The 25785-nt window shown below is 43.5% G+C and overlaps 3 protein-coding genes across 9 annotated transcripts in view; 1 reads left to right on the forward strand and 2 right to left on the reverse strand.

Annotated features, from left to right (window-relative positions):
- Nucleotides 1-2161, forward strand: part of KSR1 (kinase suppressor of ras 1) — a 56002-nt gene extending 53841 nt beyond the window's left edge. For all 4 annotated transcript variants that reach the window (XM_030472694.2, XM_030472696.2, XM_030472695.2 and 1 more), the window contains one exon: nt 112-2161. In XM_030472694.2, coding sequence (XP_030328554.1) covers nt 112-265 — 154 coding nt within the window. In that variant the 3' untranslated portion in view covers nt 266-2161. The remainder of the gene's footprint in view (nt 1-111) is intronic.
- Nucleotides 2162-4044: 1883 nt separating this feature from the next.
- The window catches only part of NOS2 (nitric oxide synthase 2), a 34624-nt gene continuing 12883 nt past the window's right edge, over nt 4045-25785 (reverse strand). Inside the window, exons 1-27 of one of the 4 annotated variants that reach the window (XM_030472740.1) lie at nt 21458-21495; nt 20071-20235; nt 19035-19128; nt 18353-18475; nt 18114-18262; nt 16158-16323; nt 15789-15880; nt 15290-15431; nt 14743-14882; nt 14016-14190; nt 13196-13297; nt 12372-12566; nt 12097-12179; nt 11651-11795; nt 11289-11393; nt 11072-11121; nt 10803-10977; nt 10216-10348; nt 9748-9826; nt 9151-9329; nt 8351-8514; nt 7361-7571; nt 6965-7052; nt 6542-6663; nt 5865-6013; nt 5403-5597; nt 4045-4894 (exon numbers count right to left, since the gene is read on the reverse strand). In XM_030472740.1, coding sequence (XP_030328600.1) covers nt 4781-4894; nt 5403-5597; nt 5865-6013; nt 6542-6663; nt 6965-7052; nt 7361-7571; nt 8351-8514; nt 9151-9329; nt 9748-9826; nt 10216-10348; nt 10803-10977; nt 11072-11121; nt 11289-11393; nt 11651-11795; nt 12097-12179; nt 12372-12566; nt 13196-13297; nt 14016-14190; nt 14743-14882; nt 15290-15431; nt 15789-15880; nt 16158-16323; nt 18114-18262; nt 18353-18475; nt 19035-19128; nt 20071-20171 — 3471 coding nt within the window. In that variant the 5' untranslated portion in view covers nt 20172-20235; nt 21458-21495 and the 3' untranslated portion in view covers nt 4045-4780. Of the gene's footprint in view, nt 5598-5864; nt 6014-6541; nt 6664-6964; nt 7053-7360; nt 7572-8350; nt 8515-9150; nt 9330-9747; nt 9827-10215; nt 10349-10802; nt 10978-11071; nt 11122-11288; nt 11394-11650; nt 11796-12096; nt 12180-12371; nt 12567-13195; nt 13298-14015; nt 14191-14742; nt 14883-15289; nt 15432-15788; nt 15881-16157; nt 16324-18113; nt 18263-18352; nt 18476-19034; nt 19129-19188; nt 19320-20070; nt 20236-21457; nt 21496-25785 lie in introns of those variants that run through there. The other 3 variants (XM_030472738.1, XM_030472739.1, XM_030472741.1) reach the window with 3 other exon arrangements.
- The window catches only part of LYRM9 (LYR motif containing 9), a 47299-nt gene continuing 43175 nt past the window's right edge, over nt 21662-25785 (reverse strand). The window contains exon 7 of the mRNA XM_030472752.1: nt 21662-21743. The gene's annotated coding sequence lies outside the window, so the exon portion shown is untranslated. The remainder of the gene's footprint in view (nt 21744-25785) is intronic.

A 25785-nucleotide genomic window follows, 5' to 3' on the forward strand; every position in this document is an offset into this window, starting at 1 on the left:
GCCTCTTCTTGTACAATCCTGTAGGAAGCTTAAGCCTTGCTGGCCTTTAAAATATGAAACCATGACTTGTGAGAGCTCCACACACGGGGCCAAATGCTCCCTTTGTTTTAGGCACAGTTCAGTTCCTGAAGCCAGCAGCACCTCTGGAGGTACCGCACTGACCAGCCAGACCCGATCCCTGCCCCAGGCACCACTGCACTTGTGGAAGACAAGACATGGTCCAGAGGGACACAAGAGACAGGACAAGGGGAGAAGCCATCCCTAAGTAATGCATTAAACAAGGTTGTGATGCACGGAGCTGGTTAAGAGAGGTGAAGTCATTTCACACACACATACATACCTCCCCCCCGCCCAGTGTTACCAGCCCCTGCAGCCAGTCATATTGAAGTCTGCAAACTCTATGTTTGGAAAATTCAGGAATAAAGTGATTGTTTTGGGGAAGACTTAAGAAGAGCACAGTTCCTGCAAGCAGGAATGTCACACCTGGCTCCAGAGCATCTAGCTTAAAATTAACCTGACATAGCCTAAGCTGGGTTAAGACACACACTCCTCACCATGCCCTCTCCAGTGCATGACATGGAGGTTACAAGTGAGGACGGGTCCTGAGGGGTCCCTGAAGTCACCAAATTCCATTTCTCCAACAGCACTAGTACATTACACCCCCCAGACACACACCTTTCACCGTGAGGGGCTGCGAGTAGCACGGGGGCAGCTCTAAGCCCCCCATGATGCAGGGAAGGCAACAGGCACTTGGTTGGCTACAGGTGGGTGGGTGACTCGTAGAAAATTCGGAGGCAAAGAGACCCCTGAGTTCTGTTGAGCAGAGCTGCTCCGCCTTGGGCAAGCCGGGAGTGCTCCCACAAGCGCTCTGGCAGAGTGAGTTTGACGTGTCTCATGTAAAACATCCATCTGGTGGTAGCCAGGCGCTGCGGTACGCTTCTGACCTCCCTCCTCTCCCCACTGTTCCAAAGCAAACACCCCCCCGCGCTCCCATGTGTTCAGCCTTCACCACCCTGTTCTCCTGCAGACTTGCTCCTGTTTGTTCTCTCAGTAGTGCTGTGTCAGCAGTTTTAAGCAGTTGTTTTCCCTGCTGCTTAAATCACAGCAGCACCCCCAAACCTAAAGCAGGAGCCCTCATGGGCTTTGCTCTGCTCCTGCTGCAGCGGGTGCTGGGCGACAGCAGCCCCCGTGTGCTCCTCACCACTGCCCTCGGTGCGCCTGGAACAGCTCCTGGGAGCCGGGACACCTGGAACTTCCCTGCAGGAACCACTCAACAACTGGCACACGGACACTTGAGCTTGCCCCTCATCGGCTGCCGCACACGCGTGCAGGAGCCTCGCTGGGGAGCAACAGAGCCGTGGTTTGCTCCTGACGCTGTGACCGGTGAGGGGCAGGACAGCCAGCACTGCATGAGAGCCCGACTAAAACACAGTAATTAAAACCCAACCAAACCCCATCGCTGTTCGTCCTTCCTGTGCCTGCCCTCGGGTGTGACTCACACCCTGCCCATGAGGACGCGCTGCCCCTGCCCCACGCAGAGCTTCCCCCATTCCCACAGGCGCTGCCCCGGGACCCGACAGCCCTTCGTGCTGCACCTCGGTGTGCTCAGTGCTGGCAGGGGAACACGGGCCTGTGCTCCTGCCCTGGGCATGGGGAGGGGGCTTCAAACCTGCCCTGAACTACGAGATTTGGGATTCAAATTTAACCTGACCTTGGGTTTGCATTTAACACCCATAAACTGCTCCTGAAAACCAAACCCGGGCTCCTGCCCCCTTCTATCAGAGAGGAGACACTTGTGATGGCCTCTGGGGTCGTTCCTGTTTGCATCAGCCGGTGTGAGGCCTGTGGGGCTGGTTGTGATGCTGCTACAGGAGCCACGTGTCAGTGAATGTAGGTGCAGCCCATCTCACGGGGGGCACAGTCACCTTCTTCTCTTTTCAAATGTGATGTAAAATATGTACAGTAATTTTTTTTTTTATATTTTCTATCGAGTGTCTTCCAGAATTGCTCTTAAATTAATTAAAACTCGTTGGTATTAACAACAGGATCTGTATTAGTTTATGCAACCGGTAAAAACAGGAACAAAGAGTGCACTCTGCTGCTGAAGTTCTGGATGTGTAGGAACCTTTCAGTGAATAAATCTTTGCTCTGGATAAAGCAAGTGGTACAGAATCGTGGTTTTGCCTTCCCTCCCCTCCATCTACTTGTCGCCAAATAAAACACGAGCCCATTTCCACAGGGACCCACCAGCCTCCACCCTTCACTTGACTCAGTGAAGCAGCAGCAGGAGTTTTCCCACCATTTCCCCATTTCCATCCCACATCCAAGAGCCCGTCAGACACAGCAGAGCCCCCAGCGCAGCGCCGGGGGCATCGCACTGCAGGGGCTGTGCTGAGGCTGTCCCACACGGATGTTGCTCTGGCCCAGTTTAGGGACAGGAGCCCTGCACAGCTCCACAAGGTCCAGATCACACCCAGACCCCACCGAGCACGAGCAGAGACCCAGGAACTGCCAAAGCACGTTTGTCAGAAGAAACTGACCCTCTGCCTGCTGCTGCCAGCCCAGAGCCGCGTTAACGTGCGGTTTGTGCACGGCAGCAACTCCTCGGGTTAGAACATAGCCCCGTGCTCTTAAAAGCCTTTTTACAGTATTTGTCTTCCATTGATGAATAGTCCAAGAGTTTGTTTTCTCTGAGACAACCAAAGCTTCTCCCTCCCTTCCTTTTCTGAAGCAACAGCACCCACATCTCAACGGAGACAAACTCAAGCACAGAGTCCATTTCTAGCCCCCAACACCTACACTGTAACACTCCATTGCATTTTAAACCTTAAATGGTGTCATTTAATAGAGGGGACCATCATTGTACCAGCCCAGCTGGACCTCACTGGTTATTCAACACTCCGCCATCCCATAGAGCATCCCAGTGCAGGCACAGAAGTGACGGGTCATTTGGGAAAGGCACCAGATGACAACCCACAACACACAGACCAGGCTACAGATGACCTGGCTGAAACAAGATCCAGGAAAGCCGGACACACCACATCGGTTATTCCAACAAATCACAGCCTCATCCCGACACATCACAATCTCCTATCCCAGGGCTCAGCCCACTCTTGCCCACACACAGCAGCAGCTCCAGCCCCGTTCTCCCTGCCCTGCAGACTGGGGCAGGGAAGTGTCCCCCTGCCGAGCCCCCCCATATCTCAGCGCACACTCACAGAGCACCCCTTTGCAATAATAGAAACCATCATTTCAACACGAAGAGAAAGGAAAAAAAGCCTCTGCCCTACCTGGGCTGACGCTGCCTTCCCGGCCCGGTGGGACCAGCCTCGCAGCAGCACCCGCAGCCGCTGTGTGCAGGGCTGTGCCCGCGGCGCTCAGCTGCCCCTCATTGCCCTGCATGGAGCAGATGATCAGATCCACCTGCTGGCCCCTCAGAGCCTGCAACCCCGGCACAGCACCGCGGGGACCGGCAGGAGGAGCAGTCGCTTCGATGGGAGACACTTGCCCTGCATTCACCTGACACTGTCACCTCCCAGCTATGAACAATGTACTCGTGCACCCTTCCCAAATACTCCTTGTCTCAAGGAAAGAGCTGAAATTAACAGATGTTACTTAAAACTCAGTTAAAAGCATGGACGGGCTGTTCCTGGGATCAGACACTTTTGGATTGCTCAGTCAATTTCAACCATAAGTAGCTGGAGTCCCAGGCCAGGATAAAGGCCTGAACTCCAGTGCCTCAACATCCAGCCAGCCCTGAAAGCTGGATTCCACCACAGCCGTGTAAGTTGGGCTGAAGCATCAGTGCAACAAACCACTCGCTGCTTCAGAAAGGGCTCATCTGCCATTCTCAGCCTGGTGGACTCCCCAAACCAGAGAGGAGCTGATCATCTGGGTAACTTTCAGCCCAGAACATTCTTCTGCCTCCAGCAGCATTAAGCACCCAAGTGCTTAAACCAATGCACAGCTTAAATCCTGTCCTGGCTGGGGGCTGTAATGAAGCCAATAGCAAGAGCCAACAGCAATTTCATCCACACCAACATGTTTGTCTCAATATAAAGGCATCTTTTATTACACACAAATCAAGTAAATCAGAGCATAGATTCCAAATGTACCAAGTGCTTTCGAATTTTCTGAACCTTACTGCCATGGGCTCTGTAACAGCAACAATTCAGGTTCAAGTACCTGAAACACACAAAGCAGAACTGAAACCCGCTGCCGCCTCATGCACTCACATCTGGAGTGTGTGGAGCAGGAATTTCCACTTAGGAACCATCATATTATTATCTCATTTGCAAATATTGCTTCAGCAGCAGCCAGGCGTGGGACTGTACATTCCCAAGCGGCACAACCATCCATTTACTTGCTTTAAAGTGAGGATAAACATGCACAGTGAAACAACCTGATACAAAAACCTCACAAAGAGATACAGTACAGTTCAAAAAACACTCCACCTCCAGCTGACACAGTAAAAAACCTCTGAATTTCTTCATATTTACAAAACCAGCAGATTTAGACTGCAGACAGTATTAAAAAAATAATTTGCATCTCCACTATTAAGATAATCAATGAAGTCTCAGAATAAATAGCAACAAAACGTTAAAATTAATGTTTTTCTTAAGGCTGAGGTTTAAAAGTCAAATCCTACAATCATATACATGTTATACATATGTACACACATGTTACATATATATACATATGTACATATACATGAACGTGTATAAGAAAGAGGATTTGACCCCTTGTCTTTTGAAAACAACAACAAATGTGCAAGTGTTGTCTAAAACATGAGTTGGTTTCTTCTTGGACTGGTGGGTTGCAAAGCTCTTGCACCTCTTTTGACTTCATGTGGGAACACAGCCCCAAATATATCTTCATGGTATCGCTTTTGGCTCTGCAAAAAAGAAAGGAAACCCAAGAGATGATTCAATACTGCTCCTTAAGCAAGAGCTCAGTAACTAAAAGGTCTTTTGCATTCTGTGCCATTGGACTTTTGCCACTGTTGATAAAAGAACCTGTTTGAATCCCAGACACACGTTCTCCAGGACCAGTTCTGGTAACAAAAAGGTCCTAAAAGCCACAGACCCAGGCACTGTGCTTTCAGTGGTTGCTTAAACTTGATGTTCTGGACCCAGTAAAAAGCTGATGTCCAGGACTCAAAGAGAGACAAACGGTAGATGTAAGAGAACATTATGTGTCACTCTTACCCCCTAACCAAACAGAAACGGTGTTTTAAATCCTGGTGGTGGACTAAGCCCATCGCTTACAGCTTTTTTCCTTGTGCATTCTGCTGAGAAGCAGCTCACGGCAGCCCCCAAGATCTGGAGTGAGACTGAAGACTTCTGTAGCCCACCCCAGAACACTGTGTGACTGGAAAGGACACCTCGTGTGCCACAGCGTACCTTTAGCTGGAAGAAATACTCCTCTGCCTGCTGCTCGCTGAGCTTCAGGGCTTTTGTGAGCATCCTTTTCAGAGCCTGAGCAACGTCCTTGGCCATGCGCACGTCTCCACAGACATAGAGGTGCCCTTCCTCCTTATGCAAGAGGTTGCACACTTTGGTCCCCAACTTGCTTTGAAGAATGTCTTGAACATAGACCTTGGAAACAGAAAAAGGATCAGAAAAGGCTTCTCAAATGCTACTCTGGCCACTGGCTTTTCTAAATTCAATGTGGGCCTATGCAGTAAGGTTTTAACTGCCCTGTCCCAGCTGTGTGTGGCACCACAGCAAAGGAGAAGAAAAATGGCTTCATGCTGTCTCTACATGCCCCGGATTTGGAGACTAGACCTGATTAAACTACAGCAGACTGAGACTCTTCTTTCTCAGAACCAGTTACAACTGCCAGAACAAAGGAACCAGCCTTACTTTTGGTTGGCCAGGTTGTCTGGAATAGGCCGTATAGACTTCTTTCAGGACTCCCTTCCTCTTCATTTCCTCAGTTTCTGCTTTGTAGAGGTGATCCATGTCTGGCTGCCGGCAGCCAAACAGCAATGTCATGTCACCACCTTTGATCCCTGAAACCAACATTGGCAAGTTTTTCGTCTTTCCTGGTAAAGGCCCATTATCTCTTATGACTATCCCCATAGAGGGCGCCGCTGCCACAGCAACTGGCTGTGTCCTGTTCCACACCTGGAATGCTGTGTTCAGATTTTAGGGTCTTGCAGGAGGACTGAACCTGCCCAAGTCCTTGGGGAACTATGTGGAATCACCTGCTGGAGCAGGTTCCACAGATGCATTGATATGGGCAGGCCAAAGTGTTTCCTCTCCATGCTGTGGCCCCTCTGTGAGTGCTTGGGGGAGTCAGTGAACACAGAGCAATTACAAGGACACACAGGCTGCTCCTCCAAGTGACCAAACACCTCAAGCCCACCAGAATGGTCTCAAGTGGGACGGATGAGCTGTTTCAGTGCAGTGTTCAAGCAGGGCTCTTGGCCAATGTCTCTGGGCGTCTCCGCGCGCACAGGTTTGGTTTGGAGGATAAGGGATGTCTCCTGCCGCCAGACAGGTTCTGGCCTCCCCCTTGTGGCAATCCCCATCAGTACCTCTCTTTTCCAAGTCGTAGAGACGCTGCAGCCAGAAACTCCTGTAGGGAGCAATTCCTGTCCCTGAGCCGATCAGAAGGCATGGCTTGCTTGGCTCCTTTGGGAGGTGGAATTCGTTAGCACTAAAATGCAAAAACATGTCAATTATGTCCTTAGTTTATGAATGACAGCTCAGTATCTGGCTCCTGAACGATTGAGAGCAGCACAACCTAAGTTACCAGTTTGATTTTACTCAAGATAAGACAAGGTAAAGGATCTCATCTCTGGAAGACAGGGAGTTCCCTCTCCTCAAACTCAGATATTCCAACTTGCACTCACCAGTCACTTGAAAATCACATGCACCCAACGAAAAACCCACTGAAGAAGCTGAACTAAGAACCACTGGGGTTTGTTTCTTTCCTCGTTTCTCTGTCAGACACTCACCTGCGTACAAAGCATGGAACCGTTTCATTGAGAGCTATTGTATTCAGCCACCTGCTGCAAACTCCATGGTGCAAAGGCCCTTGTCCATCTGCTCAGAGCAAAGGAAAACAGCTGTCAGTGTTCCAAAGCTCTGTTTTCTAAAAATCCACATTTTATACTTAAAATTATGTTTTTTAAATAGATGTATATCTAGCAATCATTTATAAAACAAAGATACACTGATGATGATACACAGCAGGAACATCTGCACTGCAGTACACTACTCTGTATGTATCACAATACAAACTTGTTGTTACAGGTATGCTTCATGCCATACGGCAGAGACAGTTTATTCCTGAACTTCAATGCAGCCTAAATATCTGTAATTAAGAGAGAAATGAAACCAACAGTTCTTACCTCTTGTCCTGTAGTTTACAACTGCAACTGTCAGATGAATTTCTCTGGCTGTCACGTCACAGGAGGAGCTGACAGAATAGTACCTGGGTTTCAGGAGTGGCAGCTGAGTCAGGAGGAAAGCTGTTGAGACCTCAGCAGAGGGAAACTCCTCCAGCACCTCCAGGATGTTCGGGCTGTTGTAAAACTTCCATTTATTGTATTCTTCTGTGCTCTAAAAGCCAAAGGCCACCATGACAACGTTAGCAGGTCATTCATACTGAGATCAGGAGAGCAGGGATATTTGAAATGTCATTTATAAATAAGATTCCTGCCTTACATTCAATGCAATATGCAGGCAAATCAACAGGGAGCTCTCAAATCTTTGCCTAAACTGATACTGGAGTTTCCTAAGGAACTGTTTCAACAGAATACCTGCTATAATCTGACCAGATACCAGCTCTCTCAGTGTGGATGGAGAAACTGAACCTGTTTCTCAGCCGCCTGCTAGGGGACATCCACAGCACTCTGCGGGCCCAGTGATACCTGCTGATCCTCGCTGAGCCCAGCAGGAGAAGCAAGCCCTTACACATCAGTGAGCCACTGGTTACCCAAAGTGACATCCCTCTTACTTTCATGGTACCAAATTCTCTGACAAAAATATCTACCTGGTCCCCTGCAGCCCCTCCACCTGCCATCTGTGAGCTCTTGTAATGGCACATCACCAGGAACCACCACGAGGCAGCACGAGACACGGGCAGGCAGAACAACCCCCCCAGAACCGCACAGGAAATGCCAGATCTGAAGACATCTCTCCATTCCCACACCCAAGCTGAGCTACAAGACCAGCCCTTCTCTCTGTGCTTGGTTTTATAAGCACACAGAACATGTAACAGAGGGATAAAGTCAAGCACCATCACTACAAAAGTTTCTTTAGTTTCTGCTGCACAGTAAAAGGGCATCAGATGGTCCAGTACACAGTTGTCCTAACATAAATGTAGCTCTAACACTTACCTGACATAAAACTTCCAGCTTCTGTTTGTCTCCTTCCGCTGTAACCAGCTGGGAGAGCTTTTTTAGCAGTTGCTGGGAGGGTGGGGTGGTGATATCAAGCAGGTATGTCAGAGCCTCGGGCAGTGTGCAGGCTGGAAGCTTTTTGTCCCTTGTCCAGTAGCCACCTGGAAATGAGGGAAATAAAAGAACACTTGGTAATTCCCACGGCATTTGACAGCTGCAGAGCTTTGCAAAACTTACTGTCCTTTAACACAGGACTTCAGACAAGGCTGCAGCAGGTCTGGACCACAGGGCCCTTGTGAAGAGATGCTAATGTGAGGCTTCAAACTTTAGTAAGGGCAGGCTCTAATGCAGAGAACTGCATGGTAACAAAACACCACTTCAAAATGAAGTTTTCCATCTGAGGAAATCATCTTTCTGGGTGCTAGAATCCTATGATTTAGCAGATTGTTCCTACTAAGATGGGAAAGACGGTCATGACATGCAAATCTATTTTAGGACTCTGATACATAGCAACAATAAGCAAACTCTGTGGATTAATTTAATTGCAGTCAGTGGCCAATTCAGCAACTGAATTACAAACATTGTCAACTCTGCAAACACTGGTGCAGTCACCATGGGCTGCCAGAGCATGCAAAATCAGAATTGAGAATTATAAGAGTAACTAAATGCTTCAACAAAATCCTATCGAAATTTAAGAAAAGATTAATGTAGAAAATTCAGTCTATAAAAATTGTCAGGAATTGTGGAGAAATCTGTCAAACATCCTCTTCTGTTTTATCTGAAGAGAACCAGCGTACCATCGGTGCAGGTTTCAAGTCTGACAGTCTGGTCAGCTGGAGGAGCATCCTTGACGTGTGCAATGAGGCCACGGACTAATTCTGGCTGGTTGCCTGGGAAAATCCCGATGTGTTCTCCAGGCAGGTAGTGCACTTCCTGATCAGTCTCACAGGAAAGCTTGACTAGAATGGTAACACGACTAGATATAGAAAAAAGAGATCAGACACATCTTGGTTACGTCGACAGGATTTCCCTTGAATTGCGCAGAACAGGAATAAATCTGAGGTGGCGGTTGGCAAGAGCTTACTTGTACCAAACCACTGGACCAGCTCAGAACTTCGTGTTTAGTAGAGATCAAAGGGCTGCATCACAAAGTTTTTTATTTCCCTACATTCATAAGGACTCTACTGTGAAGCCAGCTCCTATTTAAACCAGAATTAAGATTGTATGTATAACTGTGGACTTGTGATAATGATTTACTTCTACTAATGATCATCTGAAACTCATACGCAGTTCTGAATAACTGCAGGAGAAGATGTCTATAACCAGACATTTCAGATGTTTAAGATTGTAGTAAAATGTAGTATTGCAATATTCAAAGGAATGAGGTACTATACCTGGATTTTAAACTTTGAAGATTCTGTCTGAACTTCAGCTTCATCGGAATGATATCCTTGCCGTGAATGCTTGCAAGTGCTGTTGAGAAAAGAGGACATGGCTCATGGTAATTTTGTCATAAGGTTTGTTTAAAATGTCTCCAAACAATGTGCAAAAAAGACCTGAACCATGCTCCCCCTAGAATTAGTCAGCTATGTGTCCTATATGCATGATGCCTGCCCTGACTGAAAGTAGTTCATCTCAGCTTTTTTTCTTCTGGGGCTGTCAAATGTACCCCTGTTCTGGTGTTCTGATGGAAAAGATAATGATTTATGCAAGGGAAGCCAATGTCTTTTTTTCTCTGACCATTGCACTTTATTACATGCATTCTATCATCTAGCAGGACCAGTATCACTCTATAAAACCTTTCCAGTTCAGACCTATCTGAAGCAAAATGGACAGAGGAAGCGGGAGGTGGGAGGTAATACCTTTAGCCAAGTCCATGGTTTGAGAGTCATGCACTATCCTGTAATTCTTAGGATCCCAGCTTTCATTAGAGGTATAAATCTCAGGCAACTGAATACTATTTTTTCCCCGGATGTTAAAAATGTCACAGGCAGTCTAGAACAAAGGAAAAATAATGCTATTCATAATAATAAAACATATTAATGCTGTCAAAATGCGATTGAAGAGAGAGAGATCAGTTTCCGAAATAGCTAGTTTTATTGATTCTATTTAGTGATGTTACAGGGGTTCAGGAAGGTTCCACTTCTAGACCAGTAGAGCTAAAACCTGATCTACTTCCAAAATTCCTGATGTTTGATGCTATCACCCTTATTCTTCCTGAGCATTCCACCATCCAAAAGGAACTTTACGTGAGTATTAAAAAGCAATAGAAAAGGGGCTCTGTTCCCTCTTCAACTTAGGCAAGCACTATAAAGAGGGGAGTTCAAAATTCAAATATAAATCCAGATGTCTGTTTTCCTTCATTCTCCCCCATTTTATGGATGCTAGTGAATACTGAAATAAAAGGGATGAATGAACAAACTAAAATATGAGCTATTTATGTGGTCACCTTGAATGCAGTGACTGCCCATGAGCAAAAGGCTTCTTCTTGCCCACCAAGTTCATCTCCTTCACCTACTGGAGTGAGCTGAGAAGCCCTCAGTTGGGCCAGTTTTTGGTCAATGGTATGAGCAAAGGCACAGAACTCTGGATACATGCTGGAGCCCAAACCAAACACAGCGTATCTGCAGAAGGAGATAAAAGTAAAACCACTGTGTTATGCTAAATGAAATGCAAAAGGACTCAATCACATGCAAACCAAGCAACCAAGCGTTTTACCTGATTTTTTTTCTCAGTGTTTTCAGGGTGAGCAAGGAGTTCTTCAAGGTCTGTAGGAAAATCCATAAAATACTTCAGGTTAGAAAAATACTTGATTTAAAACAGAACTGAGACCCGGATCTGTATCTTTCTTAAGTACATGGGGCAAAAGAAAGGGTTGTCTTTGGTCTCAGTCTTTTGAGTTGAGCCCCATGTATATTTCTGAGGTGAATATTACCTTTCCATTATTTGGAGAATCTCCATTGCCAAAAGTGCTGGTAACCACTAACAGAAGTGTTTCTTTCTCCAGGTCACAAATGTTGTACTCATCCATGCACAGAATCTGAAAGGTACAAAGCTCCTGAGAAATTGCTGGCAGACATTAGAACGAGCATTAGATATCCCTGATTGTCAGATGACCACTGACCACATTTACAGGGAATTATTCTAAATGAATACAAAATCAAAGTCCTGATCCACCTTGTATTTACTGAACATTCGAAACACAGGTTTAGGGAACAAACAAGCTTGCAGAAGCTGATGAAACTAGCCAAATGTCTTCCTTCATTTAGTGTGGGTGGGTGATTTAGACTTTCTTACCTTCGTGTTGAAGGCACAGTTGAACAAGCTGCACAGATTGTTGGCTAGTGTTTCAGATTTCCCAGTCTCTGTTGCACAGATTACAGTGACCTTGGTCCTGGTTGCCATCGTTCGTTGCATGAGTGAGGATGCAAAGAGGACAGCCCTGGAGAAAAAATAATCACATACAACTTTTAATACAGCTAAACAGTAATTTGGATTGATTCACAAACTAGGAAAGACTGATCCTGGGCATGGTTTTTCCTTGGAAGATTGTTCAGAAGCACTATAGATAGCCCTGAAAAAGAACCTTAGATATGAATATTACCTAACTGTGGACAGGTAAGTCTATGATTCAAACAATTCAAGTGGTCCCCACTGTAACTATTATTATTAAAAAAACCGACCAAGGTGGAACAGAAACATCACAAGAACAGAAGAGCTGGATTCTTATTTGAACAACTTACTTTGCCAAGATGCTAAACTTGATTTCTCTTTTCTTTGGCCTCCGGGTCTCATCATGCCAGACATGTGTTTTCCATGCATCCACCTTTAAAAACAGGAAAAGGTTAAGGTTCAGATAAGAAATGTAAAGCAATAAATACATAATTTGTATTTATGAATCTCTCTAGTGAGCTTTCATTAATTGGGGCTTTTCATTCAGATTTCTGAATTAAATACTACTATTATCTGCACTGCTGAAGTTGTCTACCAGAATCATCCTTTTTTGGCTAATGTGTACCTGGTAGTAATAGAAGGGAGTGAGAACATAGTTCAGCATCTCCTGGTGGAAGACTGGAGTTATGCTCCCTGACATGGGAGGTACAATCCACACCCAGTCAGCCGGGCAGCCTCCTCGCACACGGTACTCATTCTGCATGTACTTCATGAAGGACTCAGCAGCAGAGTGGTGATCCATGATGGTCACATTCTGTTTCTAGAAGAATTGCAAAAAGGCATACATTAAAAATCCCATTCTGCTCTTCTTCCTGATGTAGGTAACGTATTCCTTCTGCTTTGGTTACTATTTAAAGGACTTCATTCAGTGCTGGGAAATAATTATTATCAGCAACTATTACATAGATACAGATAGAGGTGGACCTCTGATTAAGTACTCTTAGCCCTTCCCTTTTTTGTAACATCAGCATTTTACCTGTCCATCACTGGAGCACATGCTGAAAAGCCTTGGATTAATTTTTACACATCTTTCATATTGTTATGATATGTTAAATAAACGGTAATTGTAAATAAAAGATATTAATCCAATGGCTTTACATAGATTCTGACACTTGCATTAAAAGGATGAACAATCTTGCCCTCAACTTCCTTTTCTTTTTCTCTCCCTTCTGCCTTCACTTGAGATTTTTTTCTGGCAACAACAGGAAATAGAGATTCCTCTGCTTTCCCAGGTGTAAGTTGAGAATAACTCTTTTGGAATCATACGATAACCTCCCTTGAGCATTGCCCACTGGCACTATATTTGTATAAAACACTTTGTTCTAAGTGAAAGGAAAAAGGGACACCCAACAGTCAGTGCCTCTCCAGATACCACACTTGTTGATTTACCTGGAAGCTGTAAAGCACAGCCACGTTTATCTCTACAACAGCTCGGTCTTTCCATAGCGATGAAAGTTTGTTTGTTTCCAGTCCCATTCTTCTCCCTACCTCCTATGTGTGAAAGAGAGAGAGAAAAGGGAAAAGCAAAGTTACTCTGTGGGACTTTTACTTCATGATTTCTCCGCCTCACCACACCAACATGCAGGAAAAAGTATTGCAGACAGGTGAAGACTCAGTCTTATGCTGGAAAACTGATGGCAGCAGAAACACTTGGAATTAGAGGTATCTTGAATTATGGAGTCTGGTAAAGCAGAGAGTGATTTTCTCCTGGACTAAACGGTTTAAAAAGTAGCAGTATCTGGTTATAAGTCATCATTATTAATTTTAACTGGTGAAGTACCCAAGACCTGCAGTTATCCACCGGGAATGCCATGTCAATAGCAGACTGGAAGTGACAAAAAGTACACCTCTGAGAAATGTGCCGCCAGAAACCAAAAGTCCTGAATCAGCAGGACTCAGGGTAAAATTGGGGAAGAATTCCCTTTGGACACCATTTTCTGTATTTTTTACAGCTGCAGTTTCACCATTCTATCCAGCTGTTTGGAACAGACACTGTCAGGACGCTGAAACCAGCCACGATCTGGCAATGCTGATCTTGGCAGAAATTCAACATGTCCCACAGTAGCCGGATGTCACGTCAGGTTAGTGCTGAAGTGTGTGATGTAAACACAGCACCTGTCCCAGCAAAGACTGATGGTGTCTCTTTCCAGAAGCTCATCACCCACCAAGCGTGATCACAGGCCAGCACACTTCCCCTTCAGAAGGTTACCTTCAGGATGTTGTACCGCTGCACGTCACAGAAGTCTCGCACACCGATCTCCGTGCCCATGTACCAGCCATTGAAAGGACACCCTGTGAACTCCAGGCCTCCCACCTCAAGCAGCATGTTGGCAACAGCAGGCAGTGCATACCACTTCAGATCTAGCTCCTTAAACCATTCATACCTGTTAAACAAGCATTTTGATCACTTTATGTGTCTTTTCCCCCTTCAGGTGATAACCAGAAAAGTCCAGGCAGATAAAAGAGTACTAACTCTAGGAGAAATGACCCATGAAGCACAGTCTGCAAAAGCTCAGAGCAGTTTTCCTTTACAATGTGGTGACTGGAAACTGCCTGCTGAAGAAGCTGCAGCACAGTGTTACAGAGGTCTGCAACCTGCCCGCCAGTCCCAAAGCAAACATGAACAAACAGAGAGAAAGGCAATAAATACTTCGTTATAAGTGCAGCCACATGTTACCTCTGCATTACACTGGTGTAAGAAATAATGATTTTTAAAATTGAGAATATGACTGAAATGTCAATAGGGAAAAAAAGATTTCCAAGAAAATTGCTATTGTCTTCCTTAATTTAAATCTCATCTCATTGTTCTAACAGGCTTTTTATCTCTCAGGACAATTTACCATCATTTCATCCTAACAAAGAACTCATAAAATGACTGATAACCTGCCAAGGTGAGGCAGAGGTAGAAATGCAATTATCTAAATCTTGCTGCTTACTTTGGATGCTCCATTGGCACTTCGAGGACAATTTCTGGCGGGATCTCAAATATTTCTGGGTCTTGGCCGTTTGCTTGGAGAACAAGGGGAACTACATCAAAGCGGCCGTATTTTGGCTTCCACCCAAGCTCAATGCACAGCTGTAAATAAAGAAAGTATATTTTGGGGGTTTTTAGGTTGTTCCCCCCCAGATTTGAAGACAAAAGGATATTAACCTTCTAAAAGCTGCTGAGGTAAATTCTGAGTGACAAAGGTTACCTTTCCTATTCATACAATGCTGAGACATGTTGTTCAAGTACTGACTGTGTCCCTGACTTAAGGGGGGCATTAGCTCACCCTGTTCTGAGGTGAAAGGGTGTATTTTTATATCGGGATTGCAAGAAATTATTGCTCCAGCCTGCACCTAAAACCTGTGGGGCAGAACATGACATTCACTCCTTACCACCACACTTCCCTCCCCTCTGCATAAACATGCAAGGAAAAAGCATAAAAGACAGATGGGTCAGACAGAGGGAAAGCAGCTGTGGTTCAATATGTAGGACCGTACCTGTGTGAACTCCACGCTGGCAGGGTCTCCTATGACAGACCCATCTGGCATCTGATACCCAGCGTATCGGATGAGCTGGCTGTTCCAAACACGGAAATCATGTTTCCCATCAGTTCTCTGGGGGAAGATAGTGATGGCTGATCTGTCCAGAGAGACAACAAAAACCCCTTACACCACAGCAGCACACCAAACACATTCTATGTACTAAGGCATAAAGTGTTACCAACAGCAATTGTTTTGTATTTCTGAAACATCATATCTGAATCTTCAAATCATCTCTTTTCTCCAGGAATTACAAAAGGTTTTGCAACATGAGCCATAGAAGTTCTAGATTTTCAAATTGGTTGATGATACATAAGAGGAACATGTAGTACCAGGAGAATTAAGAGCAGAGACAAATTATCAAAACATTCAGATCTCATTTCAGGTCTTTTCTGGAGTTTTGAATCCAGAGCTGGATGTGACTTCTGTCGTTTAAAATGAAATTAAAGAGACCTGCCTTATATTTCCATTGTTGGTGGCATACTGAATATGACGACAGAGGTGTTCAAACATTTCCTTTGCTGTTTTACAATCACGTGCATCAAATACCTGTATGTTTCAAAAGAAACATAGAGAAAAAAACTGATTTGGAAACAGTAATGTAAGCTTAGAATCTTCCTTATGCATTTAAGGAAATATCAAGGAAAGAAGTGAAATGAAAAATCAGTGTTTCTCCATTTAATTGCAGCTCCACAAGTATCTCATGATGTATACAGGAGGAATAGTGTCCTCAGTTGAAGCAACTGGCACATTTTACCAAAGTAAAGGATGTTCTGATCTACAGCAGATGACTATTGGGCCCATAATGTCCAGACTCCTCAGTTACCTGTAGATTGGACCACTGGATCCTCCCAATGCACCTGGGCGCATTCCTCCAGGCCTGCTTGGCAGCAAAGATCAGCTCCTCCTTTGTCAGATGGTAGGTTCCTGTTGTTTCTATCTCCTTGGTCACTGTTTCCAGTCGGGCCAGGTGCTCTTCTATTTTTGGCCTTCTGAAGAGGAAACAGCCGCAAAAAGAAACAATGAGAACTTCATTACTTAGATCTGATCTAAATTGCAGACATTCTCCTTAAGTTCTGGGTCAAGAAAAGCATAGGCATTGCTGAAGCCATAAAGCTTTTGAGCATCCTTTTGCATGAAAAGACTTCTACTTACATCACCGATTTTATCTGCCAGAATGCAGGTAGAGTTAACTCCCAGGGCAGGGATTAGCATTGATGTAGGTTGAGATACGACTGTTATCAAAAAGCAGGGGTTTCTAGGTAAAGGGACGAGTACATAGGACTGACTGAGGACTGCTGAGAATTGCTCCTGGCTTCAGAATCTAGGAATTGTTCCTACTGAGGTCAAACAACAGAGCTCACTAGCCTAATGATGTAACCTACGCGCTAGTTATTTAAGCAGTGACACCCTCCTTTCACCTCCCAGCACATACATGGATTGATCACAAGCTTTTCTGTGTAAGTTTTCTGTTTAATTTTGGGTTTTCTAGATCAGTTTGGAAAAAATTGTCAAATGACAAGCAAATGAACAGCGGAGAACAGGCCAGCTCCAGCCAAAAGTGGGATTAGAGTGACTGTCCTCTCAAAGTTCTGTTATTTTCACAGGGACACAGCTCTTCTAAGCAAGGTAAGTAGGATTTTCATTCCTAAAAGGAAGTGCTGAGTAATTCCTTTGTCAGTGAAACCAACTCTAAAATTCTTTAGTTTGATAACAGAGAATGAAGTCAAAACACTAGGAAATATTTACCACAGCACAGACAAAAATCGTTTTGTTGGCTCACAGACACAATGAAAATAGCCTGCACTGTCTGAGAGTTTCACATTTTCAACAAGATGAAAGATCAAGGGCAAGCATGTAAGATAGTGTAAATCAGTGTGATCAAATAGCCATGAGCAGAAACACAGCAATGTGCAAATATAATATGCTGGCAAGTGAGCACAGCCTGTGTGTAAGACAGGGACTTTCAGAAAGATTCACATGGAAGAAAGCTTTGTAGAAGAGTTCAAAGTGTCTAAAGAAGCAGCTGTTATGTGGCTGAGTCCCTTTGAAAGTTTGATAATGTTTTTATAATGGGATGAGCAAACACTGAATCGTCACTTGAAAACTTGTCATGTGAAATGGCACTGCAAACTCTTGGACCTCAACCTGATGTTCCAGCAATTCCTGCAACAAGATCTCTGTGCACCATGGCCATTTTTGCCAAAACAAACCTCTTCTGAAGCTAGAACATCCCTCTCAGCATGCTCAGTAAGCTTACACTGATGACAGCACAGAGCAAGGTTGAGAAGCAAGAGACTGGCCTTCCAATCTTTGGCTAAAGCCTTGAGAGTCAAAACAGAACAAAAGAACACAAAGATACTTGGAACAGCACAAACTGAAAACATTATCCACATATTTCACATCTAGGTCTGATCTGAGTAGGAGCTAATCCCATCAACATCCAATGTTAAGGAAACAGAAAGTGACATTCTGTAAGAGTCCTGACCAAGCTGCTTATCACAAATGAACTATAATGTAACACACTCAGAAGGGAGGGGGCTGAGGAACTGTACAGAGTCCATTCCTGTATTTTCAAGATTCTGGATTGGCAGATAGAGCCTATAAAGTGTGGTAATAGTTTTATTTAGCTTTTCTAATAGTCCTTATCTATTTTTTGAATGCATGCTATTGAACAGGACAGTCACCTATAGCTGTGAGGAAACCCAGCACTCCTATAGTCTCACAGACAGGTGGGTAGGGAGAGGAGTTTATATGAAAACTGAAGGTAAAGCTGGCTTACTCTTTAAATGAATTGTAGTATTGCTTGATGAAGTCTATTGCCTGAGGTAAGAGCTCGGCTGGTGGAACTGGCTCATCTCTAGTACCTTTCACCAGGCCCTTTGGGGTCATGAGTGCCCCCTGGCAGGCTTTGGTCCGGCAGTTGATAACCTGAAAAACAAGAAAATGTCAAACAACAAGGTTGCACTCTGTATGTTCTCAAGGTTATGAAAAATCACTGTTCAGGTTTCCAGATCCTACCTCCTTTGCTGTCAGGTGTAGTGTGTCAAGAAAGCTGAAGCCATTTTCCAGGTTTCTTACTTTTACATGTCTTGGACATCTTGATACTTGGTTTGAAGCTTTAATACCATTTTGGGAGGGGGTCTGGACAGAGAGCAAAGATAAAAATACATGCTATCTTCAGATGTATTGAATATCTTAAGGCTTCATTTTAAATTTAATTTTGCCATTAAAATGCTACAAATTAAAATTCAAGAAACTTCTCCAACAGGAGCATTTACTCATTTGAGTACAAAACTATCAACCTGATCTACAGTTTGATATGAAATAGGGGGAAAAAAAGTATTTTTGTAGTACTCAAACAATATCTGCCACTGCAAACACCTTTATAATTTCAATAACGCCTTTTAATATAATAGTCCCAGTCTCAGGAAAACAGTGAACCAGACAATTTTATAGAAAGGCTGGGTTTTCAAAGGTGAACAAAGGAGCCAGGCACTCCAGCCCCCACTGGGTCACCTGCTTCCCTTAAGTCTTACCAAAGCTCCTTTTTGTTCAGACAAGATCTTGCATCCAAATATCTCACAGCAGTCCTAAGCTCATGTAACCACAGTTAGTCCTCACAGGAGAACTGTGAGAAGCTTTGAGCAGTAACCACAACCTGTCTGAACTGTATTACCAAACAGTGATGCTAGAAACAGACCTCTCTGCCATCACTGGCCTTTGCTGAAGTTACAGGTGGCATCTCTATCCGCTTCTTGCTCAGATCATATAATTTGGCATCATCGTTTTCTAAGCTTTAAAAGAGAGAAAGACAATTCAGTATAAGGCAATGTACTAGTTTTTGTTAGTTTTACCTTCAGCATCAGTAGAGGATGCTCAGAGCTGCCTCTGAAAGATGTACTGAGTCAACAAGCCAACCAAGCAGCATGAGGGGTGGAGCGGACTAGAAGTCACCAGTAAAGCTACGATAACCCTTTTCAGATCACTATGTGGAAAGGAAAACAACAGATATGGCCTGGAATGGTAAAGGTTGAGTATCCTTGCTGTAAGCTAAACAAAGGGCATCTGTACGATTATGATCTGGCCAGAAAATACTCAGAGGAATTAAACAAAGAGGTTGAAATCTTTGGGAAATGTGTGAAAATTGCAGCTAGGTCCAGTCTCTAGCCCATTAAGCAAACACCACATTTTTATATTAATTTCCTTTTGTTTCTGCATTAAACCTTACTTTCTGAACTCTTACTTTTTAATTTAGCTAGGGAATGGGCAGAGAAAGAAACAATATGCAACAGAAAACTGAAATACGTAACAGCCTGAAAACTGAGAGATTCAGCGTGAGTGTGTCACTTATTTTACTCAGTGTCTTGTAAAAACAGTATAAATACTAACTGAATTAAAGCTTTAATAATCACTTTGCTAACTTTTATAGCAGACACATGCCTCCTAGGTCCTAGCATATGTGAAATCATTATAACACACCAAATAAATTTAGAACTATGAAAGAGAAAGGAAGATGATTTATTTCCTCCATGATTGCATAACTTAGACGCAAAAGCTTAAATGTACCTGACCAAGTCACCACCACCCAGCGGCCCCCAGGGACAACCGTTCTTTGGTTAATATTATTGCATTGGAAACACACCACAGGGCTCTGCAGAACCCGCAACACTTAACATCTTCTTTTGCCAAATGAAAGAGAAACTATGAAACGGTTAAAAGACGGCAAGAGATCTTACCCATGGCTCTTCCTATCCACGTTATTATTGATGTCCTTCTCTGCAGAGGACTGGCTCTTAGCAGCACGAGGTCTGAATGCAAACTGCCATGGGCACAGCATTTTGTATGCTTTGTTTATGACTTTAGTTCAGTGCTGAAATCTTGTTTTGTGTGATATGGGAACACTTCTGATGAAGGAAAAAAACAACAAGGTCAGTTTTTATCTAACAAGGCAACTCTCTTTAAAACTACTCAAACCCACCAGCCTAACGGACCTCATGTAATTAACATCCTGTTTTTAAAATGAAAACTGCTTGACTCAGAGGAGTGATGCTAAAACTATCAGTCCTTTTTGTAATGCTGCAGCCACACCTCCTTCTGAAATACTGGCAAGAGAATTTCAGCTGTCCCACAGCTGATAAACCAGCAAACACCAGTGTCTGAGAAAACCACACATGTGCTTTGCTTCTATGAAAACCACGCCTTGACACTTACTGGGTTTTTCTTTTGTAAGTAAGTTCTGTGTTTTTCAGAAGCTTGCTAAGGCTTATTAAACCTTCGGCAAATTCACACCACTATATGATAGGTAGGAAAAGGGATGTAAAGCGTTGCTGTGTTATTCACGTAGGTCTGTAATTTAATCGAAAGGTCTCGCAATGTATTCATCTGCCAGCGACTAACGGAGTTCTGAGATTCTGTATTTCGTAAGATATATACATATAGCACATATTTAAATAACATAAAGCATTTATCTAAGATTACAAGAAGGTTAATGCTATTCATTTTAACACACATTTTCTGATATTTTCTCATCATACAATGGATTCTTGTGCTAGGGAAGGTGGGACAGAAGAAAAAGAGCACACTAGTAAATGGCAAGGTAAAGCGGAGTCAGCCCCAGGAGGTTCACAGCACAAATCAAAACCTGATGTTTCCAAACAATTAAAGAAAGAAAATACACATTGCCCTGTATATACAAATATACATTGTCTGTTACTCCAAGTAAAAGAAACAGTGTGTAATGAGCATTTCTCTACAGTTACAAAATAGGAACAAATCTAAATCACTATTCTGCAATAAAATGCTGCAGTGTGCCTATACATTTCTGTAAAACATGGGGCAAGAGAGAAGGAAAAAATAGGGAGAGAGAGAGAAAGAAAAGAAGAAAGTTTGAATGAGAGAAAGAAAAATCGATAGAAATGATAATAAGAAAAATTAAAAGTAAAGATAATAGGAGGAAAAATAAAAATCATAACAAAACAAACAGAAGAAAAAATAAAGGAAAAAGAAGACAACTCCTGTTTTCAAGGCTTTTCTGAGCATTCAGAGTAAGAACTTGCTCTTCATGTTTTCCACAACAGAGTTCTTTAAATAACATTTACAGTATTACCTGTTACATGCACAAACCTTTAAATCAGCAGAAAGGGGGATAAAGTTTCCAGAGCAGCAGAACAGCTGGAAATAGAGCAGGGAACTGATTCCAACACTTTACTCCTAATGCAGAAAAGGGGGAAAAAAAAGACAATTTGCCACATAATTTCTCCACTTGTGAGCTGCAGCACACAAGTGGCAAACCCAACCCTGGGATCCAGTGCTGTCTTACCGTGCTTTTGTGAGGGACTTCTCCAGCCCTGCCAGGAGATGGTCTCTCTCACAGTTCCTTTCCTTTAATCTCCTGGGCTCTGTATCTCTCCTGTGAGGCAAATGCATTTTATACTTCAGGACCATGTATGCAAAACAGCAGAGTGAGGCTACACACGGGTAGTGGACAGAAGGGGAATCCCAAAGTGTCCCGCATTTCCTTCAGAGCCCGAGGGCGTGTGGATGCTGCTCTATTACAAAATATGCATGATGGGAGGAGGGAGAGCAGCCACCAGTGCTCCATGCTGGGAACATCCCCTCCCTCCTGCTCAGCTTGCTGTAACCTTCATCTCTACGTGTGCTCCGTGATAAGGACACTGTATCACACTGAGGAGTTTTTGCATCCTGGCAGGCAGTGTTAAAATAGGGGAAAAAAAGAAATCCTGAAAGCAGCGTTACAGATTTCATCACTGGATGGCTGTTCTCCTGCACATCAAACTCACAGCTGTAGGGAGTGAGCAGCTTCAAGAGAAACTTTACACAACCATAGACCTTTAGGATCTGGGCCAGTAAAGTGTTTAAACACTATATTTATGCGTTATAATTGATTCTATTATAATCAATAATGATTGATTATGACTAAGGACAGGTATTTTAAATTTAACATAACTATAGTACTTTCTTATTTTTGATCAAGCATCTTTCTCAATAGAGAATTTTCCTCTCCAGAACTCCCTGTTCTATCTGTTGCTGCCTGAGAGGTTTGCGCCTTTGTGCTTTTCCAACGTACTAGAAAAACTTGAAGGAAATTGCAACTCCTTGAAGTCTAAACTATTCAAACCACGCTGCATGTGTGAATACCAGAAGGACAGCTAGATGATGAAGACAGGGTTATGTAGCTGATTGTCAATTTTAGACAACACGTGGACACTCACATATTACAAAACCAGGTTTCTCCCTGCAGCGTGAAAGCCACAAGCAGCCCTGGAGCCAGGGCTGGCACAGAGTGCTGCCAGGCAACTGTGGACTCCGGAGCGCTGCGGTGTGCCAGGACACCCCCAAGGATACCTGATATTGTTCACGGATATTATGTATGACTTCTTTAAGAAAGGTGTTTTCACATTACAGGCAATTCTTAAGTCTGCTGACTTATACAAGGTCAAAATCCTCACAATGATTAGAAAAAGGTTTAGAGGCGCTGATCAAAGATCTATAGAAATAAGCCATAAGGCTGCAAGAGAAACAAGGAAATGCACACAAAAAGTTCATCTGTCATATTTTCAGTGGACAAGCTTGGGCAAGGCATTTTCTTCTTTCTGTGTCCAGTTTCTCTATTTAAAAATTAAGTGCTTGTATAAAGCCCTTCTAAAGGTAAAACCAAGTTATGGGTACACGTGTTCATGCATGAATACACCTGTATACATCCCACCCAGGGTTGCCAGAGATGAATCTCTTGAAAAATACACCCGAGTTTTCTGTAGTTTGAGCATTTATCTGCTTGTATCAAGCCTGTGCTCCTCTGCATTCACTGCTCATGAGTGTTCACACTCTGATTTATTTTATTTTCACATGATGCCCTTCCTTGCACTGGAATTATCACTTGACATCCCTTGTTTAAAATACTCCAGACATCTAATCAGTGGGCAGAAATAATGTCTGAGCTGTTGTGACGCAATGCCATGCCAAAAACTTTTGCCTTGCTTCTGATGCACAACAGCTCTTCGCAAACCATACAGACAGCTGTAATTCCTTGAGTGTGGATACAACTCCATGTATCTCAAGGTTCAAATTGAAAGCGCTTGAACTGAAAGGGACACTCAAGAGTTCAAAGAACAAAGTTACACTCTTCTTTGCATTTGCTGTTTTGTCAGGGATTACAGATTCTATTTGCATCCTTCCCTTTCTTCCTAGATCTGACCTCCCATTTCTACAGAACAGGAGGAATCTTAATGTCTAGTACTTTAAAAAAGAACATATCTTAGTAGAATTTAAGTGAATTATATTATGCCCAATGGTTTCTAAGCTTTTATTATTCAGCCTCTTTATTTCCCTGTGCTTGGAGACTGCTAAAATCAAGGAAAGGCTCTGTAGGGATTGGATATGAAAAATCAGATTTGGAATGACCAGAGGGGAAACATCTTCTTTCTGCATGGGAATTGTTTAAAGGATTAGCTGAGGTGCAGCGATTCAGAGAACTGCTTAATCACTCCAGTTTTTCAAACAGGACTTGCTTATTACTCACCAAAATCAATAAGAAAACTCCCTCTGTATAATAAGACCAAGAGAGCACAATTCATATCTCTGGTGGAGCCAGAGATTAACTAAACACTGACTATGCGCTCCTTCTACAAATACTCTACACTGCTCGGAAAGTTCTTCCCGCAGAATCCCAGTCCCACACCTATTTCTATTTATGCACAGCCACTTCTGCCTCTGCCATATCAAAATGCAAGAACTAGCTGCTTTTCTTGCATTAACTTTGATGAAAGAGGTGCCCTTTTGGAGCAGAATGTTTGACCTATTCGATGGCATTCTGACCATGCTGTCATTTTGAGTTACACTGTTTTGCTTCTGAAAATGTGATGTCTGTAGCCTCAACAATAAGATTTCTGCCACCTTATTGAAATTAAGTCACCCTCTTTGTCTGACTGCAATATTCTGCATCAGCTCAAGAAGTTATATCCTTGAAAACATTCGAAAAACAAGCTCTGTTTGTAAAGTTGCTCCCCTGAGATCAGGACACCCTGAGTCTTCAAAGAACTATTACACTGAGGCAAAGCTGACGATAACAGGGGCTGATTTTCCTGACTTGATGGAACCCTAAAGAGATGATGCTCAATTGTCCCAAATTTCATAAATGACTAGTGATATTTCCTAGCTCCTTTTCCTAACCAATTCAACTATTTTCTATTTTAGGAGTCTCCATGATGATCTTTCAGAAGCATCGCATATGTCATCACAAATTCAAAATAGAACCTTGCAGGCACCTATAAGCACTTGGCAGCTTCAAAGATTTGTGAAGACACCCCATGCTCCTCAGGTGATAGGGATGAAGCACTCTGTTTGCATTTACAAACTGATGCCTCTGCTCCTTGTGCATTTCCTTTTCCTGAGGAAACCTACTCTGCTTCCTGCTTTAGCTCATATGATTAACTTCCCTGGCTGAACAGGAAATTTGGTCCTTAAAGTACCAGTGACACAGAATCATTAAAAAAGGATTGGAAGGACCCCATAGGGCGCTCGCTCCATCTCCCTGCCCCATCAGCAAGGTCAGCTGGAACAAAGATATTTTTAAGCTACCAGAAAACAATTACAACTCAGTAGGAGGGGCAGGAGCTGCCCAGTAATACGAGATGAGACACCAAAGAGTAAGAGCATCAGTCAAAATGGAGCCAGGTCACAAAAGACTATTTACAGCACAGAAATGAACTCGTACTTCTCAGTAAAGTGCTCACTACTTCTTTCACATGGCCACTTTGTGGACTTTACTGATTTGGTCCATTAGGAACATTCATTTACTTTCTATTCCTTTTCTGGGCTGCAGTGCTGCTTTCTCAGACTTCATTCACATTTTCCAGCTTGCTATCACTTAACTGCAGGACAGGCATCATTTCCCCAGCAACACTTCAGCATGTATTACATCCTTCAAAAGTTATTTTAAGACAAGTTCTGCCTCTTTGTGCTGTATCCAGTGCCTGGTACAACGGGGCACTGAGCCACCGGAAACCTCTCTGCACTTTTTCAAATCCAAGGTAAATAAATACATAAATGATGACACTGGAGAGGGTTTGTGTCAGGCTGGTGCCAGACCTGGGGCAGTATCCACGCCTTTCAGTTTGCTAGTGACCTTGCACTGCTCATCCAAAAATGTTATCTGCAAAAGAATGTATTTTTAGTTCCCAAATTTCTACACTAAATTCCAAACGTACCAGAAATAGTACTGCTCACTGTACTTCTAAGGATTTTCATGTATTTACCATTAACTGCAGCATCTTCTTCACTGGCTTCTTCATTATTTTGAAATGTTCTTTATAAAAAATGGGGATAACTTTCTACCGAAAGCAAAATGAAACTCAGGTCTAGGCACTTAAGAATATACGAATACAGGGGGATTCCAAATCTACTGTCTGGACTCTTTTTTAGTTCCTGCAGAT

Source organism: Strigops habroptila, assembly GCF_004027225.2.
Source record: "Strigops habroptila isolate Jane chromosome 13 unlocalized genomic scaffold, bStrHab1.2.pri S16, whole genome shotgun sequence".
NCBI classification, from domain to species: Eukaryota; Metazoa; Chordata; class Aves; order Psittaciformes; family Psittacidae; genus Strigops; species Strigops habroptila.